This window comes from Poecilia formosa, unplaced genomic scaffold (genome assembly GCF_000485575.1).
Source record: "Poecilia formosa unplaced genomic scaffold, Poecilia_formosa-5.1.2 Scaffold5, whole genome shotgun sequence".
Classification (NCBI taxonomy): Eukaryota; Metazoa; Chordata; class Actinopteri; order Cyprinodontiformes; family Poeciliidae; genus Poecilia; species Poecilia formosa.
This window is the reverse complement of record NW_006799944.1, coordinates 5,985,445-6,012,837: the sequence shown is the minus strand read 5'-3', so window position 1 is coordinate 6,012,837 and position 27,393 is coordinate 5,985,445. Positions and strand designations below refer to the sequence as shown.

At 42.6% G+C, this 27,393-nt stretch overlaps 1 protein-coding gene across 3 annotated transcripts in view; it reads right to left on the bottom strand.

Moving 5' to 3' along the window:
- The window catches only part of lmx1bb (LIM homeobox transcription factor 1, beta b), a 73,588-nt gene that overhangs the window by 6,017 nt on the left and 40,178 nt on the right, over positions 1-27,393 (bottom strand). For all 3 annotated transcript variants that reach the window (XM_007565094.2, XM_016678351.1, XM_016678349.1), the window contains 3 exons: positions 2,845-3,077; positions 557-732; positions 30-107 (listed from right to left, as the gene is read on the bottom strand). In XM_007565094.2, coding sequence (XP_007565156.1) covers positions 30-107; positions 557-732; positions 2,845-3,077 — 487 coding nt within the window. The remainder of the gene's footprint in view (positions 1-29; positions 108-556; positions 733-2,844; positions 3,078-27,393) is intronic.

The window sequence follows — 27,393 nt, the reverse complement described above, 5'->3', positions numbered from 1 at the left end:
GTCGGATTGTAAACTGGTGTCTCGCTCACCTTAGCTCTCTGGTTCTGAAACCACACCTGGACCACTCGAACACTGAGGCCCGTCTCTGCAGCCAACGTCTCCCTCACCTAAAGACAAAAACGAAATACCGTTACATCACACACACAAAAAGAAAATATAGCATTTTTTTATTTTTATTTGGTTGGAGTGAAAACCGAATGGTTCTGTCTTTTTGGGGCTTATTGGTAATCGATTCCTAAAGGTTCTGGAGCGACTGCTGCTCCTGTTTTGGTGTTTCAGGGCTGAAGTTATGCAGGCATCCCCCCCTACTCCCTCCCATTTCATTGTGACGTTTGATGCAGACGGACTGTGTTACCGCTGCCTTGCCTCGGCAACGCCGACCAGAAAACAGCTTTCCACTTCAAAGCTCAAGCTTGGAGGTGGAGGAGAATTTTTTTTATTTATTTATTTTTTTATATGTCAAACTACTGTAGGGCTTTTAAGTCCCCACTACGCTCCAAACAAAAGAAAATAAGAATCCCCACTTTGTCCACGTTTTTCCCGTGCGGCGCCTCACCTTCCTACAGGGTTTGGAGGAGACCTCGAAGGAGGCCTTGAAGGCCCGTCTCTGCTGAGTGGTCAGGATAGTCCGCGGTCTCTTGGGCCTCCTCGGATCCTTCCCGTCATCCCCTTTGCCCTGGCTCCCGATTCCTTTCTCTGGCTTGATGTCTAGCTCCTCATCGTCACTTTTCTCTGCGGGGGGGAAATAAAAAAAAAAATAGAAGAGCATCGTTTCACCAAAACGAACCCACATTTCGACAAAGCACAGACGGAAGATAAATGTATATTTTTATTCCACGACGTCGGGTGAGGCACAAACAGTCAATCAAACACGACACGTGTTTTTGATGGTTTATCAATTTTGTACAAAAGGGGGAAAAAAGCGAGGCATGATTAGACTTTCAGAAGCAAATGGAGACCGCACTGAAAAATGATCTTTTTTCTTTACCCTGCTGGACGCGGTGTCATTAGTAATTTATTGCTCTCAGCTTTGCCTAATTTAAACTAAATCAGTCTCTGATAAGGAAACTTACCTCATGAGTGCCATGGAAAAACCATTGCGGGCTCATATTGGAAAAGCATCTCTAGGAAAAGCAAGTTTGACTTTGTCGTAGCTTTTAAAGGCAGACCGAGGCTGCTGCGACAGATCTTGTGTTCAATTTGTTTTCTGTTCTTGAACCTTTTTCAGGATACAGACAAATGTCAAGTTCTCTTATACCACTACTTTACATCTTGATTGATTTAAAAAAAATCTATCAATAGGTGTAGTGTATTTTTTTTTCCACTCAAATGGGTAAACTGTCAATAAAAACTACAGAAGGATTTTCACAAAATAACACTTTTAAAAACTTCTCTACAGAAAAAATCTGCAAAATCAGATTTCTGTTTTGATGACATCACAAGGGGCTTTGACAATCGATGATTTAAATACATTTTCTTCTCATAATTTACTGTGAGGAAAAGTGGTCATTTGAACTCAACAAATAGCAAGAGGTCACTCAGTGATTTTGGTTTGACCAGGGGTCATAGTTCAATTTAACAAAGAAAAAGCTCAACTGGGAAGAGAGTTAAAGTCTCCAGATAACAATATGCGTTTGAATTCAACAAAACGTCAGCCTTGAGTGTTTTCATGGTGGCCCAGCACCGTAATTGATACAAATATTATCGTAGTACTACTACAAAAACAAAAAAAAAACAAAGAAGAAGAAAGAAATTGTAGTGCCATGTTTGAAGTAAAACAAAAACAATTCTTAACCCAAAAAAGCTAAAAGAAGATACGGCAATGACAAGTTGATCCATTGGCATCAATCTAAGTAAAAACAAAAGTGGGTTTAAAACAAGTATTTCCAAATTTGAACCAGCATGGCTGTTCCTGACTTTCGGGCTCTCACGGCTGAAAACGGAGGCTCTCACACCACAGCCGACTCTCTCCTGTCATCTGGTTCTGATATGTTTCTACATTTCTCAACCGAGAACCTCCGTTTGGTCCCCGACATGCCGAGGTTAACCTCTGCTCGTGTCGAGATTCTCTCCGCCTCGAAAATCCCGGAGACTCCCAAAGACATGTGTGAGTGATGCGCTGGGATGCGAGTAAACGAGGGATGAGGGCGGGTGAGTGGGGGCAGCATGGGGGGGGGAGGAGGAGGAGGAGAGAGAGGACAAGGAGCAAATATTCCCACAAGTTGACAAAAGTTGACACAGGCACAGATGTATTTGACAAATTCCCGCTTTTGTGAATGTCTAAATGTAAGCCAGATGGCGGCGAACAGCGAGGCTTGGCTAGGTGCCTCGTTGTGTGTGCAGTCTATAGGCGAGGAGCACTCTGGCTGATAAGAGCGGAGGCGAAGGCTTACTGCAGAAAGGCCCCCCAAATCCCTCTGTCACTCATCGTGATACAGTAATTTAATTCTTTCCAGCACCAGATCCTGCCCACGCATGGAGAGCCATTAATGCAGGGTGGCTTGGCTTTGTCCTGTTTCCACTTCCTACTGTATTATAAAGCCACACTCCTCGCTCGGATGAACGCGAGAAAAGCCGTCGGAGAGCTCCAGATGGAGCCACAGGAGTACATAAGTTCAGCTCCGTCGGGTGCAAGCGTTGCATCTCAGACGTCTATGAAAACTATTCTAATAATAACAAAGTAAGGTGGGCTTCGTTTTCTCATGGAGGGCATCTTTGTTGGCGTGTGCTGTTGTGCAGCAGAGCACACCGAATGCAACACCTCGGTGCTGGATGATGATCGCACCAGAGTGCTGTTCTCACCCTGCTGAGAGAGGGGCGCCGGGCGGGGGTTGGGGGGCTCACCTGAGTCTGAGTCATCCGGGCTGACTGAGCTGAGTAAGTCTTTCTCCCTCTCGTAGTCGATCTTGCAGAGCAGCTGACCCTCCTTCAGGACAAACTCGTCACCCTTCCGGAGCTGGCGGTCGCACACGCAGCAGCAGAAGCAGTTCAGGTGGTAGACGCACTCCAGGGCCCGCATCACGAACTCCGTGGGGGCGATCTTCTCCATGCAGCCGCTGCACTTGGTGGCAAACAACCTGAGGGTGGAGGAGAAAAACGTACTGTTTAATATGTCATGTCTGTAAAAAAAACAAAAAAAAAAACGGCACACTGTGCGTTGGTTTTGTACGTGGGGCCGGCACCAAGGCTGAAAAACCCAATCCCAATTCCGGCTAACCCTCGCTGCCAACCAGGAACCACAGCTCCAACAAGTGTCTCGTTTAAATTGTCTCATTTTATGGACTTAACATCTTGAGTGTCAGAGTTTACAAGGTAGGTCAGAAAGCTAAATAAAATAAAATGTGTTTTGCTTGAACGGTTCACTGCACATTTTACTTAATTTTATTATTATTTTCCAAAATGGAAATTCTGAGTTACTGAGTTGGTCTGGAATATTGTCCACAGTTCACCTTTTCACATGTTAAGTCAAGCCAGTAAGGAGAATTTGTTGTGCTTATAAGTACAAATTTAACAGTTCATTCATAAAATAATGAAATCTATTTAATTAAAAAATATATTTGATTGAGAAGGTGTTTTTATCAGTTCATTTAACCTAAATAAACTAGAACATTGACAACAAACCATCAATTAATTACATAACTCTCCAAATAGAAGACAAATGTTATATTTAGTGAATAGTAAACTAATAAGAAATGTAAGCATTAAAGAATAAGCAGCTTTTTAAAGCTGTTACTTTAGAAAAAAGTAAATAACTACCAAAAAATATTTACAGTTAAGTTTAGAAACCGATATTGTGTTTAAGGAGTCTAGTGCTCTCTGGTCCGCCAGCTGGCCTGGAGGTGCTAAGCAGTCCTATGACACATCTGCCTTGACTTTTTTTTTTTTTTTTTTTTTTGAGATTGGCTATTTTTGAATCATTTATAATTTTTCTGGAAGAGAATCTGAAAAAAAAAATAGACTTTATGTGATAACATGACTGGATTTGTTAATTTTGCAGTTTAAACTATTCATAATATAAAAGCATGCAATCAATCAATCAATCAAAGTTGCACTACTGAATGAAACTCCTGCAGAGACGTACAAGTTATTATGTGTAAGTTTTATTTTTTTAGGCTCTGTCTCTACGCAGAGAATGATTTATTACTAAAAAGAGCAATTATTTTATTTTTATTACGTCTTATTGTCACATCTCTCACTATTAAAATAAAGAAAACTCACAAAATATTATGCTGAATCTATAATTTATATGTATTTCTTTGAAATTAAGAATTAATTTTTCATTCAAATTATCTGTGGTCTGTCTTCAATGAAGCTTTAGTTGCTCATAAAGGATTTTTTTTGTTTTTTTTTAAGACTGGCTCGTTGACCCCTTTAAGCAGTCAAAGGGATGTGACTCCTTTGGCAACAACTCATCTGTTAAAATTTCTAGGGTGGACCCAACCCTGCATCAGTCCAAAGCGAGCTCAGTCATGGAAAACAAAATCCCTTTGAAAACCTAAAAAAAAAAAAAAGAGGCTGGTTCAGGTTCTGCTGCAGCGATCTTCAAACAACAAAACCCCAATCAACTCTTTGCTAGAAGTTTCTTTTTTTCCCATACATCAGAATAAGCCAACTTTTCTGCTATGAGCAGGAATCTGCAGAGGAAATGCTAAAAAAAATTAATAATAATCAGTTTTTTTTATTTCTCTTCATTAAAAGCATCAAAGCTAAGAACTGACAGTTTTCAGTCTATAAACATGAAACCTGCATGCACTGTGACGTGCATTTGTTGTTTTGATGTATTCTTTCATTGTCTGTGGGATCCAATGCTATCAGTTGAAATCACAATCGACAGGTCCGGCCTGAGATGAAGAAAGAAAAAAAAAAAAAAAGAAAAGGTCCGGCCTGAGATAAAGAAAAAATAAAAAAAAAGCAAACTGAACGTTTGCATTGCCTTGGAAAAGCCTGATTGGTCCACCTTTACTTCTTTCACTTCCACAGTTCTCTATATGCATCAGATAGCATATCTGAGACTGTGATTCATTGCTGGCTACCGTTCATATCATATCTCATCTCTGCGTCTAACACCATGCGCCCCCCCTACCCTTCCCTGCCCCCCCGCGCTGCGACGCCCACCTCTATCACCATTCCCCTGACAACACCTCCATCTTCTTTTATACCCTTTCAGCGAAGATGTTTGCATTGTTTTATCGGTGACTGAGAGGCATTTAATTCGCACTCTGTTGTGTCGGAAGAAGCCACATTAAACGGAGCAAGAAGGCAGAGGAGTGCGGTTGATCTTGTCCAGCTGTAAAAGCTGGATTTATTAGTGGCTTCTGTGTTTGCCCTGGTCTGGGAGACAGCTGGCAACCGCCTATCTGTTTGTGGTGAACATCTATTTCATTGTGCAGGAGGCGGCGAGGGGAGCAGTTGACATCATCGGCAGTTTCGCGACAGGGTTGAACGATAGTGATGAATATAATGTGTAAATATGAGAGCGAGGGGAAACCAAAGGACGGTTTTTGTCATGCTAATGCAGTTATAGGTACTGATTGAGTGCTGATAATGAGTGTGTGTGTGTGTGTGTGTGTTAACACACGTGTGTGTGTATGTGTGAGCAGCTGTGTGCGTGTGTGTCCCGAGAACCGACACGCTTTTGTTCTTAACTTTTAATTATAGAGCAATTCATTTGTTATTTTTGCAACATCCTCAATATCTATCCACTAAAATACAACTTCTTTCTTCCAGCAGAAGGTAAGTAGAGCGTCTTGGTCTTTTTTTTTTTTTCTTTCTTCCCCCCCCCATCACGCAGCAGTCAAACAACAGAGATGTCAATGTTGGCACTCGCAAGGTTCAAAAATCCTTTAATCTTTCGTTTATTACAATAGGTTAAGAAGATTATTATTGAACTATGGAAAAACCTCCAGGATAATCCTCTGCGAAAGAAATGCTGGCATGCATCTCAAACATGCGGCGCTCTTGTTGAATTGACCTGCCAACCTGGATCTGTCCTCTAAACAACCAAGTTAGGTCCATAAAGAAACAGATGATGGGAAGTTGGACGACAGAGAAGGAGAGAAACATCACATCCAGGGCCGGATTTAGAAGGACGAGGGACCAGAGTCGGTTTTGTTGCCCACGTAAATAATCATCTGTTATTCTTGTAAAATATTGCAGGGTAACGGGGACGAATAAACGTGACGGTTTTTAGGCCTTTTTTTCAGGTGAAAATAGAAACTTTCCTACTATAGCCTGTGTATTTATAAAAACGTTCATTATTAACAGATTTCTAGAATCATCTTCATCCATGTACAAATATTACTCAAACTGTTATAACAACTATGCCCGGCATGTTTGTGGCAATCTAACACAGCCGCTGAAATGCAGCAAAAGTAAAACAGGAGGCATGCGATGCTTTGTCTTATGTCTGCAGTGCTTGGAGTTGAGGTTTGGGTTTGTGTGACATCACTGCTTTAAAATACAATGAAACCCCCGAGTACAAACCAACTTGAATACGATTCTTTTTTGTTTTTACACTTGGAGACACATAAAAGTCCCCCCGAGAGAAATATATACTCTGATGAACGCGGTCGGTTTGTGACCCATCCAGCAGAACGCCTCCCACAAAACCCAGTCTCTGTTTTGCCTGTACATGCTCCTCATCCGGCTGGTGAATGTCTCCCTTCTTGAACTTTTCCTGCTGATCCTCTGTCTCCAATTGCATCAGCAAAGACACCGACTGCGGCGTAAAAACACACTGTACAGACGTGCGCAGTAAAAGCAAGAAAATGTGCAAAGCTTCAGTACAAAAGATCCCCAAAACAAAGCAGCATAACGTGGATGCTGTGTCATGATTTGATGTTTTTGAAGCACCTCTCCGTCAGGAGATTCATTTTCAGCTGAAAGCTTGGAAGCAGTGATGATAAACTTCCATTTCCCCACCTGTCAGTCGTCTCCATCCTGTCAGTCGCACCTCTTCGAACAGATTCCCTCAGAAAGTTTGTCCAATGTCTTTATCACCAATTGTTTCATTACATATTTAACAAATAATTGTTTTAAAAAGGATGCAATAGCTGTAAGGTAAAAGAAAATTGCCTACTGACATATAAGATCTTTTGAGAGGAGCCCATCTTATTTCCGATTAGAAACAAATTAGAAACAGGTTATTTTTCAAAATCTAAACACATCACGGGTATAATTAGGCTTTGGTTTAACAGCTTTCAGGTTCAGTCCATTTACCAGTGATGCTGATGCAATCAACAGTCTGCAGCAGCCACATGCTCTCTATGAGGAACTGCCGCAAAGTAAATGATGTGATGCAGCTGAATTTCCTCTGATAGATGACTTTTTACTATTTGACAACATAAACTGACTTCGTCTGCACTGAAACACCTGCAACTGAAGTTGAATCTGACGATATGACTGGACTGCACTGGGTTAATTTTTCTGTGGCTTCGTTAGGTTCTTGCTAAAGTCCAACGCAGCTCACGCCGACTCATTCCACCAGTGGAAAAAGTTGAATATTGTGAAATGCTCTCTGGTTTTCAGAGGGGATTAGTGCGCTACATGCTGGGATCAGGGAAACAAAGGTGATGAATCTGTCAAGACGAGTTCCCAGCTCCAGCTCTAATGTTTAGCTAATGATCGGCGGCTTAGGCTCAGCAAAAGGGGTGCAAAAAAGTTGAGGAAATGACTTGTTAGCGCGGTTTTGACGCGTCAGGCGAGCTTCATTCACCTACAACCGCTCTCTCTCTCTCTCTCTCTCTCTCTCTCTCTCTCTCTCTCTCTCAAATCTTCTCATCTGGATGAAAACATTCTCATTCAGCTCCCTTTTCCTTTCTTCTTTTTTTTTTCTCCTCGCTGGGCCTAATCTTGTAAGCCATTATTTTTCTATTTCCCCTCTCTGTCACTTTGCATTATTTTTGCTGCTGTAATTCCCATTCGTCCCTTCTGGAATCTTCCTGTCCTGCTTTGTCCCCGGGTCTAATCCGGACTTTCTGCCTGTTTTCAGTCCCCCGGTCCCCATTCTCAGCGGGGTTCAGATGGAATAGCCATGCGTGACGCCCCTCCTATGGCAACCACACCTCCACAGGAAGGCAACGCCGACTTTTCGGATGGGCAGAGAAGGCCTTTGAGAGGTTGGCAGCAGAAGTAAATCCTTCTCTAAGGAACAAGGAGAATTAGCAGGGAGCAGCGGACTAGGGATTTAACCCTACCCCTATCCTTTGAAAGGCACAGTCGGTCCCACTCCTGCGGCTAGCCACAATCAAACAGAGGAGGAGCGGGGAGGCGGCAGTGGGGAGAGGGGAACACAAACTCCCTGAATGACACAAGCAGTGGATTGTGGAGGAGCCTAATCCCACTTTAATACCTTTCCAAGTTCAGCTGCTAAAGAATGCTCTTAAAAACAACACCACTGTGTGAGCAGTGAAGGTTGACCGGGTGGGGGCGGTGGGGGGAGGCACGCCTTTCAACCTCCCTAACATTACCTGATTAGAGGTTTGCGGCCGGGGCTGCTGGGCTGGCACGGCCAGCAGGAGACAGACTGGAAGATGTAAATTATGATTTCATAAATAAAAACAACACACGAGCAGAGGCAGGGGGACGACATCAAGTCCGCCCGACTCTCCGGAGACGACTACGACGCCGTAAGTGGCTCTGAATCAAACTCGAAGCGAGTTAGGTCGTCTTTAACCAATTTCCCGCGTTCCTGCCTGACTCCAGCGATGCTAGTTTCCAGCTTAAAAAAAAAAAAAAATAAATAAATCCACTTTCCATTCATTCATCTGCTTGAGTAACAGGACGCCCGGTGTTGCAAGTCAAGCCTGCGTGAAAAGGACAACACAAAGAGGGACCACCAGCATGATAACTCCTGTTCTGGCTCTTTTTTTTTTTTTTTTTTCCCTCCTCCTCCCACACCTGAGCGCGCAGATCGAGCGATGAGACCCCGCCGCCTGGATCAATGGCTGCATCTCAAGCAGAGACCTGTCAATATTTACCTAGGCCTCCCTGGAACAGGACTCATAAATGAGGAAAAAAAAGAGCCCATCTCAGCACATACCTCGGCCCCTGTGGAATCATTACGTCGCTTTTTTTTTTTCAAATCTCATACCTGTAATCCCTCGTCTGCTCTTTCTCACATCACTTCTCTGTGTGACAGATTATCACACTGTTGAGGGTGACATGTGCAGATAGAGAGAGAAAAAAAAAAACCCTGAAAACATTGAGGGGGAAAAGAAAAGCCAAAGGAGTATTTTTATGTCTGATGAGCTGCACCGACAAAAAGTGCAACAGGGGGACCTGGGCTCGTCGTCTTCCGCCCCTCCATCCAGGCACTTCAGAGACCCGCCGCATTCTCCCTTTGAGCAGATTAAGCACAACTTAAGAGTGTGACATGTTAAACTCGCACCACGTGTTGCCAGCCATTTCTCCTCTGCAGACTTTTACATTTATTACTTCTGCCGCAGTAGCGAGCATCGGGAGGACGGGGTGGGATAAAAGAAAAGCAGAAGAATAAGAAAGGGAGAGAGAGAGAAAACAAAGAGGAAGACCGAATGAGGAGGAGGAGGGGGTAGGAGAAAGGTGGCTGGCTGCTATCATGCCACATTTAACCAACACGTGCAACAGCCTCACCTACTCCCCTTTTGCTTTTGAACAACACTCTGAGAAATACCATAACAATTTAGGCGAAGAATAGCCAGGGCCATTATGTCACCGCATCCCTTCAAAAGAAAGAGAGGACGAGGATTATCCAGGCAGCAGCTGTAAGCTATTACTTTGAAGATGGGCTCGTGTGCACGCACGCACGCGTGGGTGGGTGGGTGTGTGTGTGTGTGTGTGTGTGTGTGTGTGTGTGTGTCTGTTTTTTTTCGTAGGAAAACCTAAGGCTGTGCCAATTATGCAGAGGTGAGGCTTGAGGCCTATGTGGCAGGTCATGAAAAGAAAATATAGATATAAAAAAAAACAATTCAGTTTTTAGGGTTTGATTTAAAATAACTGGATGTTTGTTTGATTCTTTCATAGAGTAATATTGCTGTGTGTGTGTGTGTGTGCGCGCGCGTGTGTATTGGACAACTTTGTTGATGAAAAGCAGAATCAGTACCTAAAAGAGAAAGGAAATCTATCAACTCTATCAACACAAATACAAATATCATAATTGAGTTGTTAAGGCATTCCTTCACATGATCTCGGATGGATGTACGCTGATTTAACATTTACCTCACAGCTGGTAGTTATGCTATATTTTGCACAATAATCTCTGAAATCTTCAGTGATTTGAATTTTTGTCAGAATATTCAAAACTTGGGGAAAAAAATGAAATAATCACCAAGAAACAAAATGTTCTTTAGAAAAGCTGGAGGAGTCGGACTAGTCTAATGTCACTGCAGCTGTTTTCCTGCTTTGCCGTGTGTGTCAGCATATCAAACAATGTCTGAAGTGCAGGTCTAAACCTGAAGACAAGAAGGGGAAAACAAAGTCTGGCCATGTCTTTAGCGTGTGTCCGTCATGTCTGATGTTCTCCCGTTCTGAATAGTGAATGCGTATCGGGATCAAGGTTGTGGAACTCACTTTGCACTGCTGCATCCGGATGGGGTTTGGAAATGACATGACCGACCTTTTTCTCATCCTTTTGTCATATTTAAGGCTCCACTGACCATCTGGGATTGAAATTTTAATGCTCTTTGATCACCACCGATTGGTCAGATAACTTTTATCCAAATGAATCAAAAAGTAGGTCCTGCCACCTGTTTCACTTTACATTTAAAGCTAGGTGAGTGGATCTATCTGTGACATTTGGGAATCAGTTGCTTATCTGTATCAGTGACTTACAGGGTGTGTAAGAGCTTGATATTTATGTGACAAAATTTTGTATATTTTACTGTAAATCGTTTTTGAAAGCAAAGCCGGAGCGTCATTTACTTAAGGCACCACATCTCGCCGTTTCTCTAAAACATAAGTTAGAAACAAAATAGTGTGAGATGGGTAAATATAAGCAATTTTCTACATTCATATTTTGATCATTCTTCCTCAAGGAATAACAATAAATCTGAAACTCATTACTAAGCATAACCAAAGGCACCTGATTAAAGGGACGGTAAAGTGTCATATCAGCGTTAGATGTCATGTTACTGTGAGTTTGTAGAAAAGTGTAGAAATCCCCAGAGAGGACCAGCAGTCGGTTTTAGTTGTTTTTAGCTATTTTAAACAACTTGCATCAACACTGTTTATATCAACGGGACACGAATGCTGTGTTAAACTTTCACACTCAGAGGAAACTCTGTACCGTTTATCATTTCCTGAGCTGAAGAATGTTGGCATTAATATGCTAGAGTTACATGATTTGAGACAGACTGTTTTATCAATTCGCTTTATCAGCTGTGACTCCATAGTCCCAAAAGTGGAGTAAACCTGTCATTAGTGTGACGCCATCAAAGAGCTTTTCCAGGTCTCGTCATTGTTTGGGAACTATCCCGGAGATCAGCTGACCAGGCGGATGCTGCAGCACAACAGCAACATGTTGCAAACATGAAGACAGATATTTAGTATTAATAAAATATTCTCTGTCACACATATCAACGTTTCCAAAAAGCGAAAATTCAAAATCAGCTCAAAGAGGGAACACACACACACAACTAACCACTACCTGTAGATAAAACTGATAAAGCTTTGCAGAACCTCACTTCAGACAAATCTAAACTCATCATTTTTTCCTTCAAAGACACATCTACAGAAACTTCAGACTTTAGGTTTGAGTGAATGAATACTTAATTTGTCGTAAAGTGTTCCTTATCCTCTTCCCTGTTCCTCACTTCACTTTGAAGACGGCGCTTCGGCAGCCGCGTGAGGAGCCGAAGCCGCAGAGGAACATTTGATGACCAGATGTTTGGCCTCCCCGTTGATGAACAAACCTCTTTAACTTCACCAGAACGTCACGAAAATTACTTTGTTATGCACGGCTCTGCTGTCCTCTCCGTGCAGCCGAGGCTGGATGTTGACCACGCTGCCCTAAAATAGCAACCCTGGATTCTGTTAATACAAGTGTGTGATTGCTTGCAGAGGCTCTAATGACAAAAGCAGGTTTAAGACAGCTGCTCTCGCGGACGTAAAAGAAAAAAAAAGAAAAAAGAAAAGAAACTGGTGAAGTTCAGGCCTGTAAGGAAAGTGGACCACGAAACAAGAAGCAGTAAGGATGACGCCGTTTCTAGGAGCCACCTCATTGGCCGACCTTGTTTCATTGTATCAGCGTTTCTCTTTGGAGAACACGTTCATGGAGAGTAATGAAGCCAAATAAAAAGTGCCATCCTCGCGCTCCCGAGGGCCAGCTCCAGTCAGCTCTAAAAGCTGCTTAATCACCATCCCTTGCTTACTACATTAGCATAATAATGGCCTTTAAATTGAGGCTCTTTGTTTTTTAATTAAACTCCCAGCAGGTAAAAGTAAAACACATTAACGGGAAATGCGTACACCACTAATGGCCCAAAGGTGCCTTCTTCATCAAGCGGCTCTTGGCCGAAGGGTCCGGCTCGTTCTCCCGCGCTGACGCGCCGCGCCGGCTGCCTGCAGGCTCACAGGGGGATGAATGAGACGAGCAGATTGCACTTGGCATAAAAAAAAAGAAAAAAGATAATAGCAGAAATATGTCTGATGTGTTACAGTTTGCATATGCATGTGCCCTTCCTCTCAGAGGAAACGCACTTAGTAATAGCTGCTGAACAGAGCAACGCTAAACCTGCAAAACAGAGAGAGGTTACAGAGAGAGAGAGAGAGAGAGAGAGAGAGAGAGAGGAAGGAAATGTTTCCAGGATCAACCGCACGTCTGTTATTGTAAAAATAAATCGAGCAACTAGGTCTCTATCAGCTCCCATGCGCTGGAATGCGCAGCTCGTCGATCGAGCCTCCAGCCAGACGGACATCCCAGGCCGATCCGCGCGTAGCAGCACAGCTGCAAAAAGAAATCCTAACCCTGGCGTCGTCATTTCTGTGATCTCATACCGGGCTTCACAGATTACTCAACACCTGAAATACGGCTCGGTAGAAATCTGTGTCGCTTGTGCTCCTACCGGAACATGATCAAAACATAAAAAGGTAACACTTTATTTGAAGGGGGTTGAATGAGACTGACATAACACTGTCATAAACACCTGTCATGAACATGCTTAAGCCTTCATGAATATTTATGACTGTTGTCATAAAGCGTCATTCGGTAAATTATGACACTTTTAATACAAAGTTGACATTATTCAAAATGTCTTTATGACAACTTGACTTTAACCAAGAAATCATTACTGATATAAATTTGTTATAAAAGTATTACTGTTTGCACTTTAAAAATTAGGTAACTTTATGTTATTAAAGGTAAAGTTTAAACAGTAATGAAAAGGGGTTGCATTTTTTTTTTAATTTTAAAGAGCAGTTTTCAATCCACCGGTAAATAAAGAAATCATGATATCCTTCCCATTGAACCATATACTTTACAGTTCACTGTTCAACCCAAAGTCATTCATATCACTAACCAATTTATTACAAAAAGCACATTGTTTTGGTGAACTGGCTTCATTTGACCAAAATGTTTTCTTTCCAACAATAAATGGTAAAACAATCTGGCATTACAGCAATCAGACCTTTGCATGTTTTCACTGTTCAGTGCTGAGTCTTAGAACAACTCTTTGCCATCACCTTCATTTTTGCCTTCTGTCACAGAAGACGATAGGAGGATATCCTATAATATCCTCCTATCATCAGACATCAGGTTATCTGATATCTATCCGATAACCTGATATCTGATAGATATCACAGATTATCTATCAGATTCAAGTCACAATGTTAATATTGATTTCAGGACGGAAAAGATGTTAGTAAAATCAAAAGAAAACGTTGCACCTCAAACTTCCAGTGCTATGAATAACTTTGGGTCAAACCGTGTCTGATTTTTATTAAATCAAAAAAGCGAATAATAAAACATGGTGTTGGCTTCAGTGTTCGTAAAGAACGAAACAGGAGAAGGTCTTGCTTTTAACAAATGGAGAACAATAAGTACTTGCAGAATTGACTTGGTATTCACAAATCAAAGATGTTAAAGGGAAAATTGGCAGACTACAGTCTGACTGATTCATTGGTGTCCTTCCGCAATTTATAGTTTTTGGGAATAAGTTTGGTCACAACAACGCATGGTTATGAAGTGGAAACTAAAGGCATGCCGCCCATCTTTCATTTGAATCTAATGTTATAAATTTACAGTTGACAAGCGAAGAGCTGCATGGCTGCCAAGCGGCCAATTGCAGACTACCTCGGTTTACTTATGTCACCCAATAAGAAGCAGAAGCGGAAAAAAAATGAATTTAGAAGATTTGTATGTTTTTGCTTAATTCTGTATAGCCAAATGAAACTAGCAAAAACTAATATCGTAGATTTAAGCCATAATAATTGACACGTTGGTTTATTTTAACGGTGGTAGAAATAGTTGAAATGAAAAGTAATTATGTCATTCTGCACATCTCTGTTGACATATTCTGTGTAGATACCATGAGACGACGGTAGTCCAACACAAATCATCATACAGTGAGAATCTGTGAGCAAATGGCCAGTCAAAACCAAAAAAAAACAAAAAGGATGTAGAGAACCGCTTCTTCTTCTTCTTCTTTTTCTTCTCCTTCTTCTTCTTCTCCCGTCTTCACTAATGAGTCGCTACAGGAAAGCAGCGCAGAAATAATCCTCTGCAGCCACACAGGTAGAACAAAGCTCATGGAGTGAAAAGGACAGTGTATTGGGCAGCGGAGGAGGCTAAGTACACAGCTAAATACAAGAGTAAGCAGGCGAGCACACACGATGCTGTTTGGACAGCTGCTGTTCCTGAGTATGTAAAATGAGTGCGACATCACATTTAGGCTCAGTTTTTAAAGCCTCGAGCAAACAGTGTGGTAGCACACGCTGCGCTCCAGCATCTGTGAAGAAATGATGACTGAGAAGATTTTTTTTTTTGTTTTCTCTTTTGTTTGTTTCCGTGTGCGCCATATTTGAGTTGCTCCTCAGCTTCCTTCTTTACCTAAACACAAAGCAGCGAGACTGTAAATTCTCAAACCTCGCAGCTTAAAGCCGTGTCACATGTTAATCATCGCCGTCCAAAGTGACGAGTTTGAATTTTCGGCGTCGTTCACGTGAACGAAATCGTAATAGAAGACGCACTTTGATCCGTGAGGCGTAAAGCGAAGCCTACCACTGCTGAGCTGCTGAAATTGACGACTGTTTTAAAAGTGAGCACAACACATGCTTCAGAATTACAAAGTGACTACGACCCCCCAGACAAACACTATTATTATTTTTTAATAAGAGATTGACAGCAGTCTGGGACGTGCAATAATACTTTGCAGCAATAAAAACAATTCATATGTGCAGGAAGACAAGATAGAATCATGGGAGCAGCATCCAGCTCAAGGACACTCTTTTTTTCCCCTCCTCTCCTTTCTTTATTGTAAGAAAAAACAAATGGACTCGTCTCTCGGATTCAGCACCGGAATGGTTAAAAAACAACATTTGGATTGGAGGGCTTCATAATTACTATTGACCCAGAGGTTCTGGGCCTAAGAAATAAAACAAACAGTAATATGAGGTGTTCTAAAGCACAAGTCTGCAAATATGCAAAGACAGGGTCTGGTGGAGAGCATCACGCTTTGGCTTCTTTTCTCCGCTCCTAATCTTTGGACCCTACACAATATTAAGACGGCTTTGGAGCCACTTGTGACCCAGCTGTGCACTAATGAAAAATTCCACAGCTCTGTGCAGGGGCCAGCGAAGCTTGACCCCTTTCCACCCTGAACCGAGCTGTGTCCGTCTTGAGGAGTTTACCAGCACTGAAAGATAGTGGATTACAAGCTAGAAAGGGGAGACAGAGAGACAATCTGGGAAAGTCTCGGGCAAAAAAAAAAGAAAAAAAAAGAGCGCATTTCCCTTTTTTTCTTTTTCTTCTTCTTCTTCTCTTCCTCCAGTCTTTAGAATATTGGTGTGAAGTAAAGTGTTTGCCCAGGTTTTAATGGGCTGAGATGATCTGGAGATCCTTGTGACGGAGGATTGTTGGATGAGTGGGGGGCTCTGTTTGCTTAGCAGAGATTCAGTCTAAGCCCAAAATTAGTTTGGAGGGAGAGAATGTGAGGCAACCAGGAATTAGACGTTGTTCACAAGATCCGGATTCATGTGCCTGTGATCTCCCTGCCCTTGAGTCTCTATTGGATATATGAGGAGATTGGGAAAAAAAAAAACAGGAAAGCCTTCTCCGATTTCAAGTGCAGTGAGCATTTTAGGTCATGACAAATACGCACAAAAAGGTATTTTCTGAATATATCTAAAAAGTAGAAATGCTTTTATTATATACGTCTTTCTTTTTTTCTCTTTGATTTACATATTTAAGCATTTTCAGAGATGTGTCTCACTGCCCAGGGCGGAACGGCCTTTAGGGCGGAACAGGGAAAAAATATAATCTATCAATTGTTACCCGAATGAGTTAACTGCATGTTAAGTCATCGAGAAATGGATGTAGCTCTAAGCTGAGTACAGCTCAAGCACAGTAAGAAAAGATGGCCGTACACCACAGTTGGCTAGGACAGATTTTAAAGAAATATAGTTCATTCAGTATTTACCATGGAAACTTTACCGGTTAAATAATGAGAAGGATTATGTCAAAATAAACTAAAATTTCCATTAGTCCTACAATGTAGACCCACCTACATAAACCTGGAGAGAAAACACTTGGTAAAAAAGACTTAATTTTCACAAATAGCATCTAATAAAAAAAAAAAAAAAAGTTGGACAAATAGGAAAGGTTTTGTTCACATTGCTATCTGGATAAGTTAACCTAAACTTTAGTAGCTAAACTTTAAAGATAAAAAAACAAAACATTTGATAAAATCTAGCTGGCTTGATTCTACAAACTGATATGTCAGTCATAATATGCTGTTTCTTTAAAAGTATCTAAATCATTGATGCTTTAAATTGCTGAATCCTTTGAGAGTTTAGTTCTCCATCTCATCTTTTAATAAAAGGGATGAAAGAGGTGGTTAAAAAAAACCGCAAAAGAAAAATAAACACTGTTATTGAGAGACAGGATGCTTTAAGACCCCAGGGCCAAGGATTAACATTCGGCTTAGCATCCAAATAATATATTTGAATATCTGATCAGCAATCCTCTTCATAGAGCTAAATCCCAAGATTAGCAGGTGTTATGCTAAAAAGCTGTGTTTTTTTTTGTTTTTTTTTTTGGTCAGGAACGTAGCTACACTAGCCAAACAAATATGTCTTTGATTGTGAAGAGCTGGCATGGATGTATGGTTGTAGCCATGGTGACCGGCTGGTAGTCAGGAGCCACGGAGCGGCGGCGCGGTGCTGGAATGTGTCAAACAGAGAGAGGGGCGCACACACACCGCAGAGCAAACCAAAAACCTGCTGTTTCACAAAAAGACTAAAGACTGTCCGCACTGAGACCACCTACAAATTCCAAGCAGCTATACTGTCCCTATTGTTTTGTTTTTTTAATAGACGGACTTTTATAAGTGGGCTGATTTAGGTGTGCCTTGCCTGGTTCAGAGGGAGTCAGATGTAAAAGTGATACATTTATTCTAGAGAAGATGTCTTCATCAGGATGAATTAAAGAATGTTCTTCCTGCTTTGTCTGAGGTGATTCATCCGGTTACCTTTGACCTATAAAAAAATCATTCTGCCAAAACAAATACATCAAACATGGCGAATGCGATCAAATTACATCTAAAGCTACATAATCAAGTGGAACAAAACTGCTTTTGCATGTAAAAGTAAGCGATGGTGGCTAAATACAACGTCTGTACAACTAAAATGTAATAATAGTCCTTTCAGTGAATTTGGTGCCCATGTCACGTTCCACATTTTGTCAGATTACATCAACAAAACATCGCATTTCACCTGTTTGCCACAGCTGAACAGAAAATAGTGTCTGAAGTGAAAGAAAATTTGAAATATCTTTAAATTATTATTTACAAAAACAAAACACTTGACATTTCTCCTTTGCCCCTTTTTTACCCTGACATACCAAAATAAAACCCAGTGCCACTGATTACCTTAAGCAACAAAAAAGAACAGCTGTGCATAAACGATCTCAGTTATAAACACAATTGTCCTGTGAAAGTCTCAGAGGTTTGCTGTAGAACATTATTGTAAAAAACATAAATAAATAAAAACAGCTTCATGAGGACCAAGAGACTCAACAGGGATGAAGTTGTGGAGATATTTAAAGCAGGACTGGGCTATAAAACATTATCCAAAGCTTTAAATATCTCACAGAGCCGTGTTTATCCATCCTCCGAAAATTGACCAAATCAACCAAGACATGGCTGGACAAGAAAAACAGAAAAACAGCCAATGAGAGAAAGATGCTGACACCACAACAACTAGTTGTGCACTCCACATACGTGGGTCTTCTTATTTTGTCAACAAAGCCATTTAAAATCAACCACAACATGGACAGAGAGAAAGTGCTTTGGTCATAAGAAATCAAGATTAGCCCATTTGACCTACATGCAGAAAGCAACATGGAGAAGAAGACGCCCTCCCAACACTGAAACATGGCTGTGGCAGCGTAATGCTTAGGGGATGCGTTTTCTTCAGCAGGGACAGAGAGCTGATGGGAAGACGGATGAGCTAGGTGCAGCCTGACCCTGAGATAAACCAAATGTTCACCTTCCAGAAGGATAATTGTTCTTAGCATCCAGTCAAAGGTTCGATAGACGGTTTAGAAGCACAAGCTTCAAACTCCAGTCCTCAAGATGTGTCCTTGGTATGTTTGTCACAATAACAAATTTTGCTGGATGATAAAATTTCCCAGAAGTACGTTATACATTATTATATTGCTGTTTTGAGACCATTTTCAAGTAATATAACAATATTTGTATAATAATGCAAAAGCACCCTCTCAAAGATCAATAAAGCTTAATTTCTAACAAATATTTAGAAAAACAAAACAAAAAAACTAAATAGATACTGAAGTCTTTTAAAGTAAAATTCCCCTCCAAAAATGGTTTAGTTGAGACAAATGCAGACGACTTTTATCATCCAGTCTTTGGTATAATGAGGTGGAGTCATGAGAACAGACATGCAACAAGAAACTACTGAGCTCATGTTAATTTATTATGCGACTAATTGATTCACTGCTTATTGCGACAGCCTTTGTCCTTGGTCCAACACACCTGAATTAAATGACTGAATTTCCTCCTCAGCCTGCAATCAGGATCTACAGACATGTTCATGGCCTAAATACGAGATTCAGGTTTGTTGAAGCTGAGACATACAAAAGCTGAAAGGCACCGACGAGAGAGTCTGGAACCTCTGGCTAAGAAAAAAGAATATAGTCAATGGTTGACAGCGGCCAAGTCAAAACTCTAACTGAGAAATTGTGGTAAAACTTGAAAACTGACACTTAAATACACCCTCTGTCCAATCTACCTGAGTTTCAGCTATTATAAAAAAGGAAAATGAGCAAAGACTTTAGTATCAGGGTGTACAAAGCTTATGGAGACATACCTCCAGCAGTAACATGCGGTTATGCATAGAATTGACTCACGGTGGGGAAAAAAAATGCACGACATATATATATTTTTTTTAGAGACTTTGTATTGATCTGCCACATTGTTGTCTTCACTGAAGTTACTTGCTAATACGCGACATCATGTGAAAAGTTACGCGACTTTTACCTGTGGCAGAAAACAGTTCCTTTTAAAAGTAAGCTGAAACAAGTTTCATTCAAAATGAGCTGCATTTCTGCAGGTTGCAGGTCGAGCCGCAGATGTCAAGTCGAACTCAGTCAAACAGAGTTACTTTACCAAGTGTTGACTCTGTGTTGTTTCACCTAAACAATAAATTAATTGTCTGTACTTGCCGGGACCTGCTGCATGTATGCGAGTGTTTGTGTGCGTTATCTTGAAAGGGAAATTCTCTCCCTGTTGTAGCAGCTAAAGTTACTGTGAAACTATTTTGTTCATGTCTTCAAGTACTCAAGCGCGCATTCTGCCCCCAGGAGGTCTGGCAGATGAGGTGTCTGATGCCCCCGCTGCTCTTTTTCTTCAGCTTTCCTCCGTCTTTTCCCACACACCCACACACGAAGGCGCGCGCGAGCACGCACGCGCAGCCTCGGCGCTTCTCTGTCATGTGGTTGGTGGAGTGTAAAATCTCATCTCTCCAGCTGGAACAGAACAGGTTCGGCAAAATTCCCTTCGCTGCACGTGGAGCCTCCGAGGCTTGGAGCGGAATGGCCGAGCATGGCACGGCACGTCTGCTTCCCTCGGCGCACCAACTGACAGCGTATCTGCATGGCCCCCGCGGCGCTTACCTCCAGTCGGCTCAGTGGCCTTAACCGCAGCCCTTCAGTGACTGCATTATGACCTCTAACAGAGCACCGACACGGTTCATTTTCTTCACTTTGGGTCTGGACTCAATAAGCAGACACTGTATTGTGCCGAAGTGCACACAGATACATACAGATGCCTCGACTCGGATGATTCATGCATATAAAGCCTGATTAAACGGGCTGATATGAATTCTCAAGAGGCTATGACTCAAAGCAGCTGTGGTTACGCGCATTTAGCTGCGAACAAGGCCGATCTCGCCGGTGCCCCCTCCCACCCTGCCTGCCACAATTGCACACATGACTCGGTCCGTGCGGATCCGTATTTGTCTTTGGACGCGATGACAGAGTCTCCCGCCACAGTGACACCCATTGTCAGGCCTCTCAGGCATGAAAGAGGTTTGCATTCACCCACCAATTTTACACTCTCTTTAGGTCCACGAGCGCCTTTGTGTGGCGGCAGGCAGCCCATTCTCTGCAGCCGTCTGAGAAAAGCAGCTGTTTCTATAATGCTGTGGCAGCACTTTATGTTGCAGAATGATGAATGAAGGGGAAAAGGCAGAGCTGAGGTGCAGCTGAAGCGCGCACACACACACACACACTCCGCCACCCCCGGACAATGGCTTAGGAGGGTCCGTTCACTACATGGAGCAGCACTCTGTGCCCGCCTCTCGCTTTGACACGCTCTGCCTCTCAGCAGGTTAGACTCCTGGCGCTTTACCCATAGCCAGAGGTTATGACAGCATGCTGAGGATACCCGGTGGGGATGGGGACCGACACGTCCCACCAGTCCTCATGCAGGCCCAGGGGAGCGAGAGGTCGCGGCGGCCGTCCCATCGAGACCTGTCGCATCTCTGTCCTCGGGGCAGTCATCTTCCTTTCCACCGCCACCCTAATGGCAGAGCCCCAAGGCCTCATCACTCCACCCCTCCTCCGCCTTGTTGTCCAGCACAGGTGCCAGTCAGAGGGGTGTCTGCTCCGTGACTGGTGTAGCTGTCCGCATAAAGGACCCCCCTCCACTCTTCTCCCCCACCAGCTCCCTTCTCGCCTTGCCTCCGTGGCCCCGGGCTCAGCTCCTTTCATTTTGAAGTGGCGCAGACCAGCTACACACCAGCCTGGGCCCTCGGCCTGCAGCCTGCTCCATTGTTTGGCCTCAGAGAAAGACTATTATTTCAACTCAATTTACTGTGAGTAAACACTGAGTGATAAGGCCCCCCCATCCTATCCCTCACACACACACACACACGCATCCCTCCTCCCCTGACCGTGGGGCTGTAATATACACTGCCAACAAATCACTGCCCTCGGCCCATTGCTATCACCAGCTTTAGAATCGAGCCCACTAATTCACTTTCCAACACAGATACAAAGACAGGCCTCATGTGTTCCAGAATATGGCTCCATCACTGAGTGGCATTTAAGGGGGCTTGTGGCCATTTGGTGGCCTCTTATAAATTTCGAGCAACTGCATTCTCACGTCCTCACGCAACTATTTACATCTCACACCTGCGCTAATCATCTGTAAATATTCCAAGATATCGACTGCGAGACAGAGCTGCGACAGTTTATTAAATGGGAATTCCAATCGTTTTTGGCATCAGCAATATCAAAGGCGAGCCATATGATGAATAGCGTATCACCTCGGATGGATCAGTTGAACTGAATAATCATGAAGGTGGCTTTTTATCTTTCCTAGACAAAAGATTTGGAGCGTCTTGCAGCTGCAGGGATGAGACACGATGGCTAGAGCGTAGAGTTAGGGATATTAGGTCCCGTGCATTTAAAGCAGCTCAAATAAAGGAAGCAGGAACTGTTAGATGGTAACGAGCCATGCAGGGGACGCAGTGAGAAATCAGCCGTTTGCCTGAATCTGACAATCGTCTCTAAGCTCGAACCGAACCGTTGGGCAATCCTTTACATCACCGTGACGCAAGCGCAGCAAACAATTTCACAACTTCATTTGGTTCGGCTCACATTCACATTGCACTTTTGAAGCGGATCGATCGTCTGAACAATGTGACATAAATACGACAACGAGTCGTCTGAGGGCGCCGTCACAAGAATCTGTCCGATATGAGCAGCAGCCAAGGGAAGAAGCTGTCAGTACACTGCTGTGTACGCCTGAAACAAATGCAGCAGGACAGACAAAGATTGCAGAGGGAGGAGAGAAAACAATGTGCTACTACGGCTAGCCAGACGTGGGAGTGAGGCATTGCAAGGATTCAAAAGGTTTCAGATCATGTCTATGAACGTAAATTGTATGTCAATTCCTCTCTACAGATCGCTGGATAGTGGACTGTTATTTTCACGGACGCAACATAGCAAGACAGACCAGGGCAGGGATGTCCAACCCCAATTCCTGCCCCTACGTGTAGATGTGTTCCTGATCTAACTTGGCAGAAATACAAGCTGAATTAACCACAAAAAACATAAGTAACCGATTGTCAAAGCTGCATCAAAAACCAAAGAATGGAAATCAGGTCACAAAGATCTACGATCAGTGGATTTCTACATGCATTTGAGACGTTTCAGGCCCCCCAAGTGTGTCTTTACCAAGAGCAGCGTTTTTCTCCCTTTTTGTTTCACCCAAGAAAAGCCCTCAGTCCCTCCTTCTTGCAAGGAACTGTGCTACATCTTAATTATACAGAATTATCAGCCAGATTTAAATAGCAGTCGTTTGCACTGTCTCCGCCTTATGTGGCTAATATAATTATTTGGGACCCACTTTGTCTTAGGTAGAAAGAGGCTGACACAGTAGCGCAAACTAATGTGATAAAAGCTCAGCATATCACGGCTTGATTCAAGGATTTTAAAGGTAAGTGTTTATGACAAGGTAATAATGCCTCATGCAAAAGGCTGGGCTGTAAATTGGTTAGTTAGGCCATGATGGATGAGGGAGAGCCTAACCTTATTTCCAATAGAGCCTCTTGATTTCTGGAGCTGAGGATAATGAATTTGATTTAATTAGACCATCTCTCATCTAATTAAGAGAGGGAAAAATCTGACCCCACGTCTTGCCTCAAAACCTGCCCTGCACTTCCCCACTTAATGGACAAATCCAAACAAAGACAAAATTTGATTGAAAGGAATGCCTCTGCGAAGACCCATCACATTATTCCCATCGATCTAAGCCTCCTCGTTCACGAAACAAGTAAAGTTAATCAATTAAAGAAATGATTATTTTGAGAAATAAAAACAAACTACCTGCCCATTAAGTACGGAGTTGAAAAGATGGGAGTCAGGGATCAGGCAGCGGCTATAAAGGTCCAACTAAAGTGGTGATTCATCATCAGATTATTAATGAAGCTGGTGAGGGTCCCCTGCAGTATTGGTAATAGGCTGGTTGGCCTATCTTTCCATAACGCTTCGAGTAGAACTTCTCGCTCTGCTAGGGTAATCTCTTTAAAGGCCAGGGAGATGCAGCCCACCAGGGCCCCCGAAGGTGTCCTCTGTGCTTCCTCTCCGTGCAGCCTTGACAACTCTCATTACGACTCCAACTTTTCAGGTTTCACCGCAGAGGGAAGGAGGGAGAACCCCTTAACGTGATCATTCGGACGGCCAGCGGTGTTGTATTTGTCATCATATGACTAAATGGAGGGGCTCACAAGCGCCTGGGATTCGGGAAGAAATGGTGCAGAGTGGGGAACTGCCCACAGCGCGTACCCCGAGTCTGAGCTACATCCGACCTCTGATGGGTTCTCAGCTACAACATCTCAAATCGGTCATTATTTTCCACACATCTGAGCAAGAATTACAATGCCTAATATTGGCAGTTCATATAATAATGCCCTTCCCCAGCTCTGAAACCAAAACACAACATTCCATGCATGCTTTGATAGAACAACATGCTCCAGACCCAATTATCTATCATACGCACTTCAGTTTATCTCACTCCCAGTCATTATCTAAATTGCGGACATATTATTAGGGAACCTGCTTGTGAGGTGTGTGTTCCTCCTCGTGTCCTAATAGGGCCCAAAGGGAGTGTTGGTTTGTAAGTAAGTCTCTGTAGCCTGCAAGGGAATGGGCTTTTGCAACCGCTTTCCCAAACACAGACAACCGGGAAAGCCCAGAAGTCTTCGCCATTATGCACCGAATACAAACGTATCTGTCAGGACATGATGAGCGGTGGAATCTGGAGATTAATTACGTAACGGTGGAGAAAAAGGAACCCGGGCCCCCCCTCCCCTCCCGGTTGGAAAGGTCCCTCATTACATTACCTTTTCCTCCCGAGAAGCCAAATTGACTTAAAAGGCACGCTGCTCCTCGGCGGAAGATCTACAGTGATTGAGAACCATGACAACTACTAACGGCTGATAATGCATGTCCAGACCCCTCTGCTGCACGTGGCACCAAAACCATTAAGGCTGAAGCCGTGTCTTTGCTTGAAATTGAAAGTTTGTTTCATACTCAAGAAATTCAGTACGTCAGTGACTTGCAAACATCAACCAGGAACTTGAATTTGTTTAATTAGTATTAATTAGCATTATTCTATTGGTATTTTATATGGGTGTAACTTCATATTTTCACATCGAAACCATCTGGTACAGACGTTTCGGTTTGCTGTGCATTTATACCAAATGAACTCAACATTGAGCCTGAACACATGTAGGAAGCTTATCTATAAATAAAGGCGCAATGCTATGTTCAACTTTAAAAAGTGGCACCAAAGCAAAACAAGGACTGTTGCTAAACGCTGAGATTTGGGACCTCCAAGGTTTCTCATGCAGCTACAGTGGAGAACAAAAGGCGGACTCAAACAGAACTTGATGTCAGGATTTGCATTTTTCAACAACAATGTAGCTGATTCTACATCGAAGTGAATTAGGTTGTTATATTATTGTGAAATTTATCGATCCAGGAATTTGCTCCGTCTGCTTATGCTACTTTATTCACTAGGGTTAGTGCTATCCTTTCTACTTTTCTAAGTTTTACATCATAAAATCTAATTAATTTCAGGAACTTAAAAAAGACTATTTGCTAACTGCTGAATGGAGTAAAAAAGAAAATATATATATTTATTCATTTTTTAATGTATTAGTACAAAAACACAACGAACCGTTCGGCACATGTTTGAGTTTCAAACCCAAATATGTACAGAACTATGACTTCTGTGTACCATTACACCCCAAGCAACTTATGCATTGCACCTATAAAAAGAAGTGCATAACTGTGAAGCGTCTTTTCAGGGTTTTCAAATGCAAATCTGAAAAGTGTGGCATAGCAGTGGTATTCAGCCCCAAATAGTTGATACTTTCTCGAACAATTACAGCTGCGGATCTTTTAAGCAATGCTCTGCACATCCAGAGCCCGGTCTTCTTTGCAAAATACCACAAACTCAAACAGATCAGACCGAAAACATCTCGGCACACAACATTGTTTTCAACTTTTATCACAAATTCCTCTTTGGATTTTTTGTCTGCATTTTGACTAGACCATTTTAACAAATACATAATGCTTTAATCTAAACCTTCCTTTGCAGTTGTTGCCCAGGTGATAGGTGAAGCACTGAACTTTCTTTTTTCTTGTTTTCCATTTAACTCTATCCATCTTCTCATCAGCTCTAATTAGCTTCCCCACAGCATACTGCTGTCACCACCTTGTTTTACCCCAAAGGTGTTGTGTTAAGGGGTGGCGAACAGAGTCAATTTTTCGTCACATTTTTGTGCCATACTCTTTCCATTTTCAAATGGTGAACTGGTTGGTATCATAATGCTACTCTAAACTTTTCTATAACTTTCTTGATGCCCTTTCCGCTGTGTTCCTTGCTTTTCATGCTCTCTAACAACTCTTGGAGGCTTGGACTGGTTTCAGATTAAAAGGGACAAACATGCTTCATTTTATTTTATTTTATTTTTTTACTTTTTTGATTTTTAGGATTTTTTTTTGTAAAACTGATGTACAGTTTTCTTTTCAATTCACAATTATTAACTTTGTGTTGATGAATCACAAAGAAATTAAAATACATGTCAGTTTGTGTTTGCAATGTGACAAAAAGTGAAAAGAAAATATCAAGGGGAAAGGAGATGTTTTACAAAGGAGGGTTGAAGAAGAGCAGATCTAACCTCAACAATTCAGATTTCTTTGGAATTGCCTCTGCTTTTGCAGAGCCCAACCTTCTGGCTGTCCTTTAGAGCCACTACTTTTGTTTACTATGCTGAACACATGTAATGAGAAGACCAGCACGCCGACTGTCACAAGCACCACAAAGGGAGAACCGAAGGCCAATCAAGCCCCCCCATCATTCAAATCTTGTCCATGCAAGTAAGATGCGCTCCTGACACTGGTCGCTCCTCTGAGGCCCATATATGCAATTGCAGAAGAGCCGCGGCTGAAAATGTCTCATCCATAGGGACGCTCACAAGCAATAACACACAATATGAGAGACAGACAGCTAGATTGAATAGAGAGACAGCTAGACAGGCAGAGATCAAGTCCAATCCCGCTCCCGTCATCTGGCTGTGCATTCACAGGTCAGGCTTAGTTAATCTAATTCCTGGGCTTTCCCACAAAAAAAAAAAAAAAAAAAAAAAAAAAAAGAAAGCCAAGTGCCACTCAGGAGAAGTGGTAGGGGAGAGTGAAAAAGAGAAGGGGCCGGCAAGTGGATGTGGAGTGGGCCCGCCGGTGGATGCAGCGGTGTGGGCTTGAATAATTATGAATCAGGGAGCTTAACCTTCTGGGGAGTTAATTTGAAGAGCACTGGGGATAGGGGAGTGGGACTCTTTATTTCCCTGGGGTGCCCCTAATGCCATTGTGAGGGAATGGAGAGATCAGGACGCGCAGCAATATCGTGTCTGTTAGCCACCGTATGACGAGCTGACCCCGGATCTGCTCTCACAATCACACCTGCCGTCATCGGGGCTAATTTGTTAAACATATCAATAGCGCTCTGCTGGCCTTTTCTCTGCCACGTCGAGCCGCCATTGATTGAGCCAAAGCCGTGAGTGACAATAGCAGACCCTTGTTTTCACGCCCCACTCCTGTTCGCCACACTTTAAGTCGCACACATTGTTAGAACAGTTAAAAACAATGCTTTCCTAATTGCAGACCTTGAA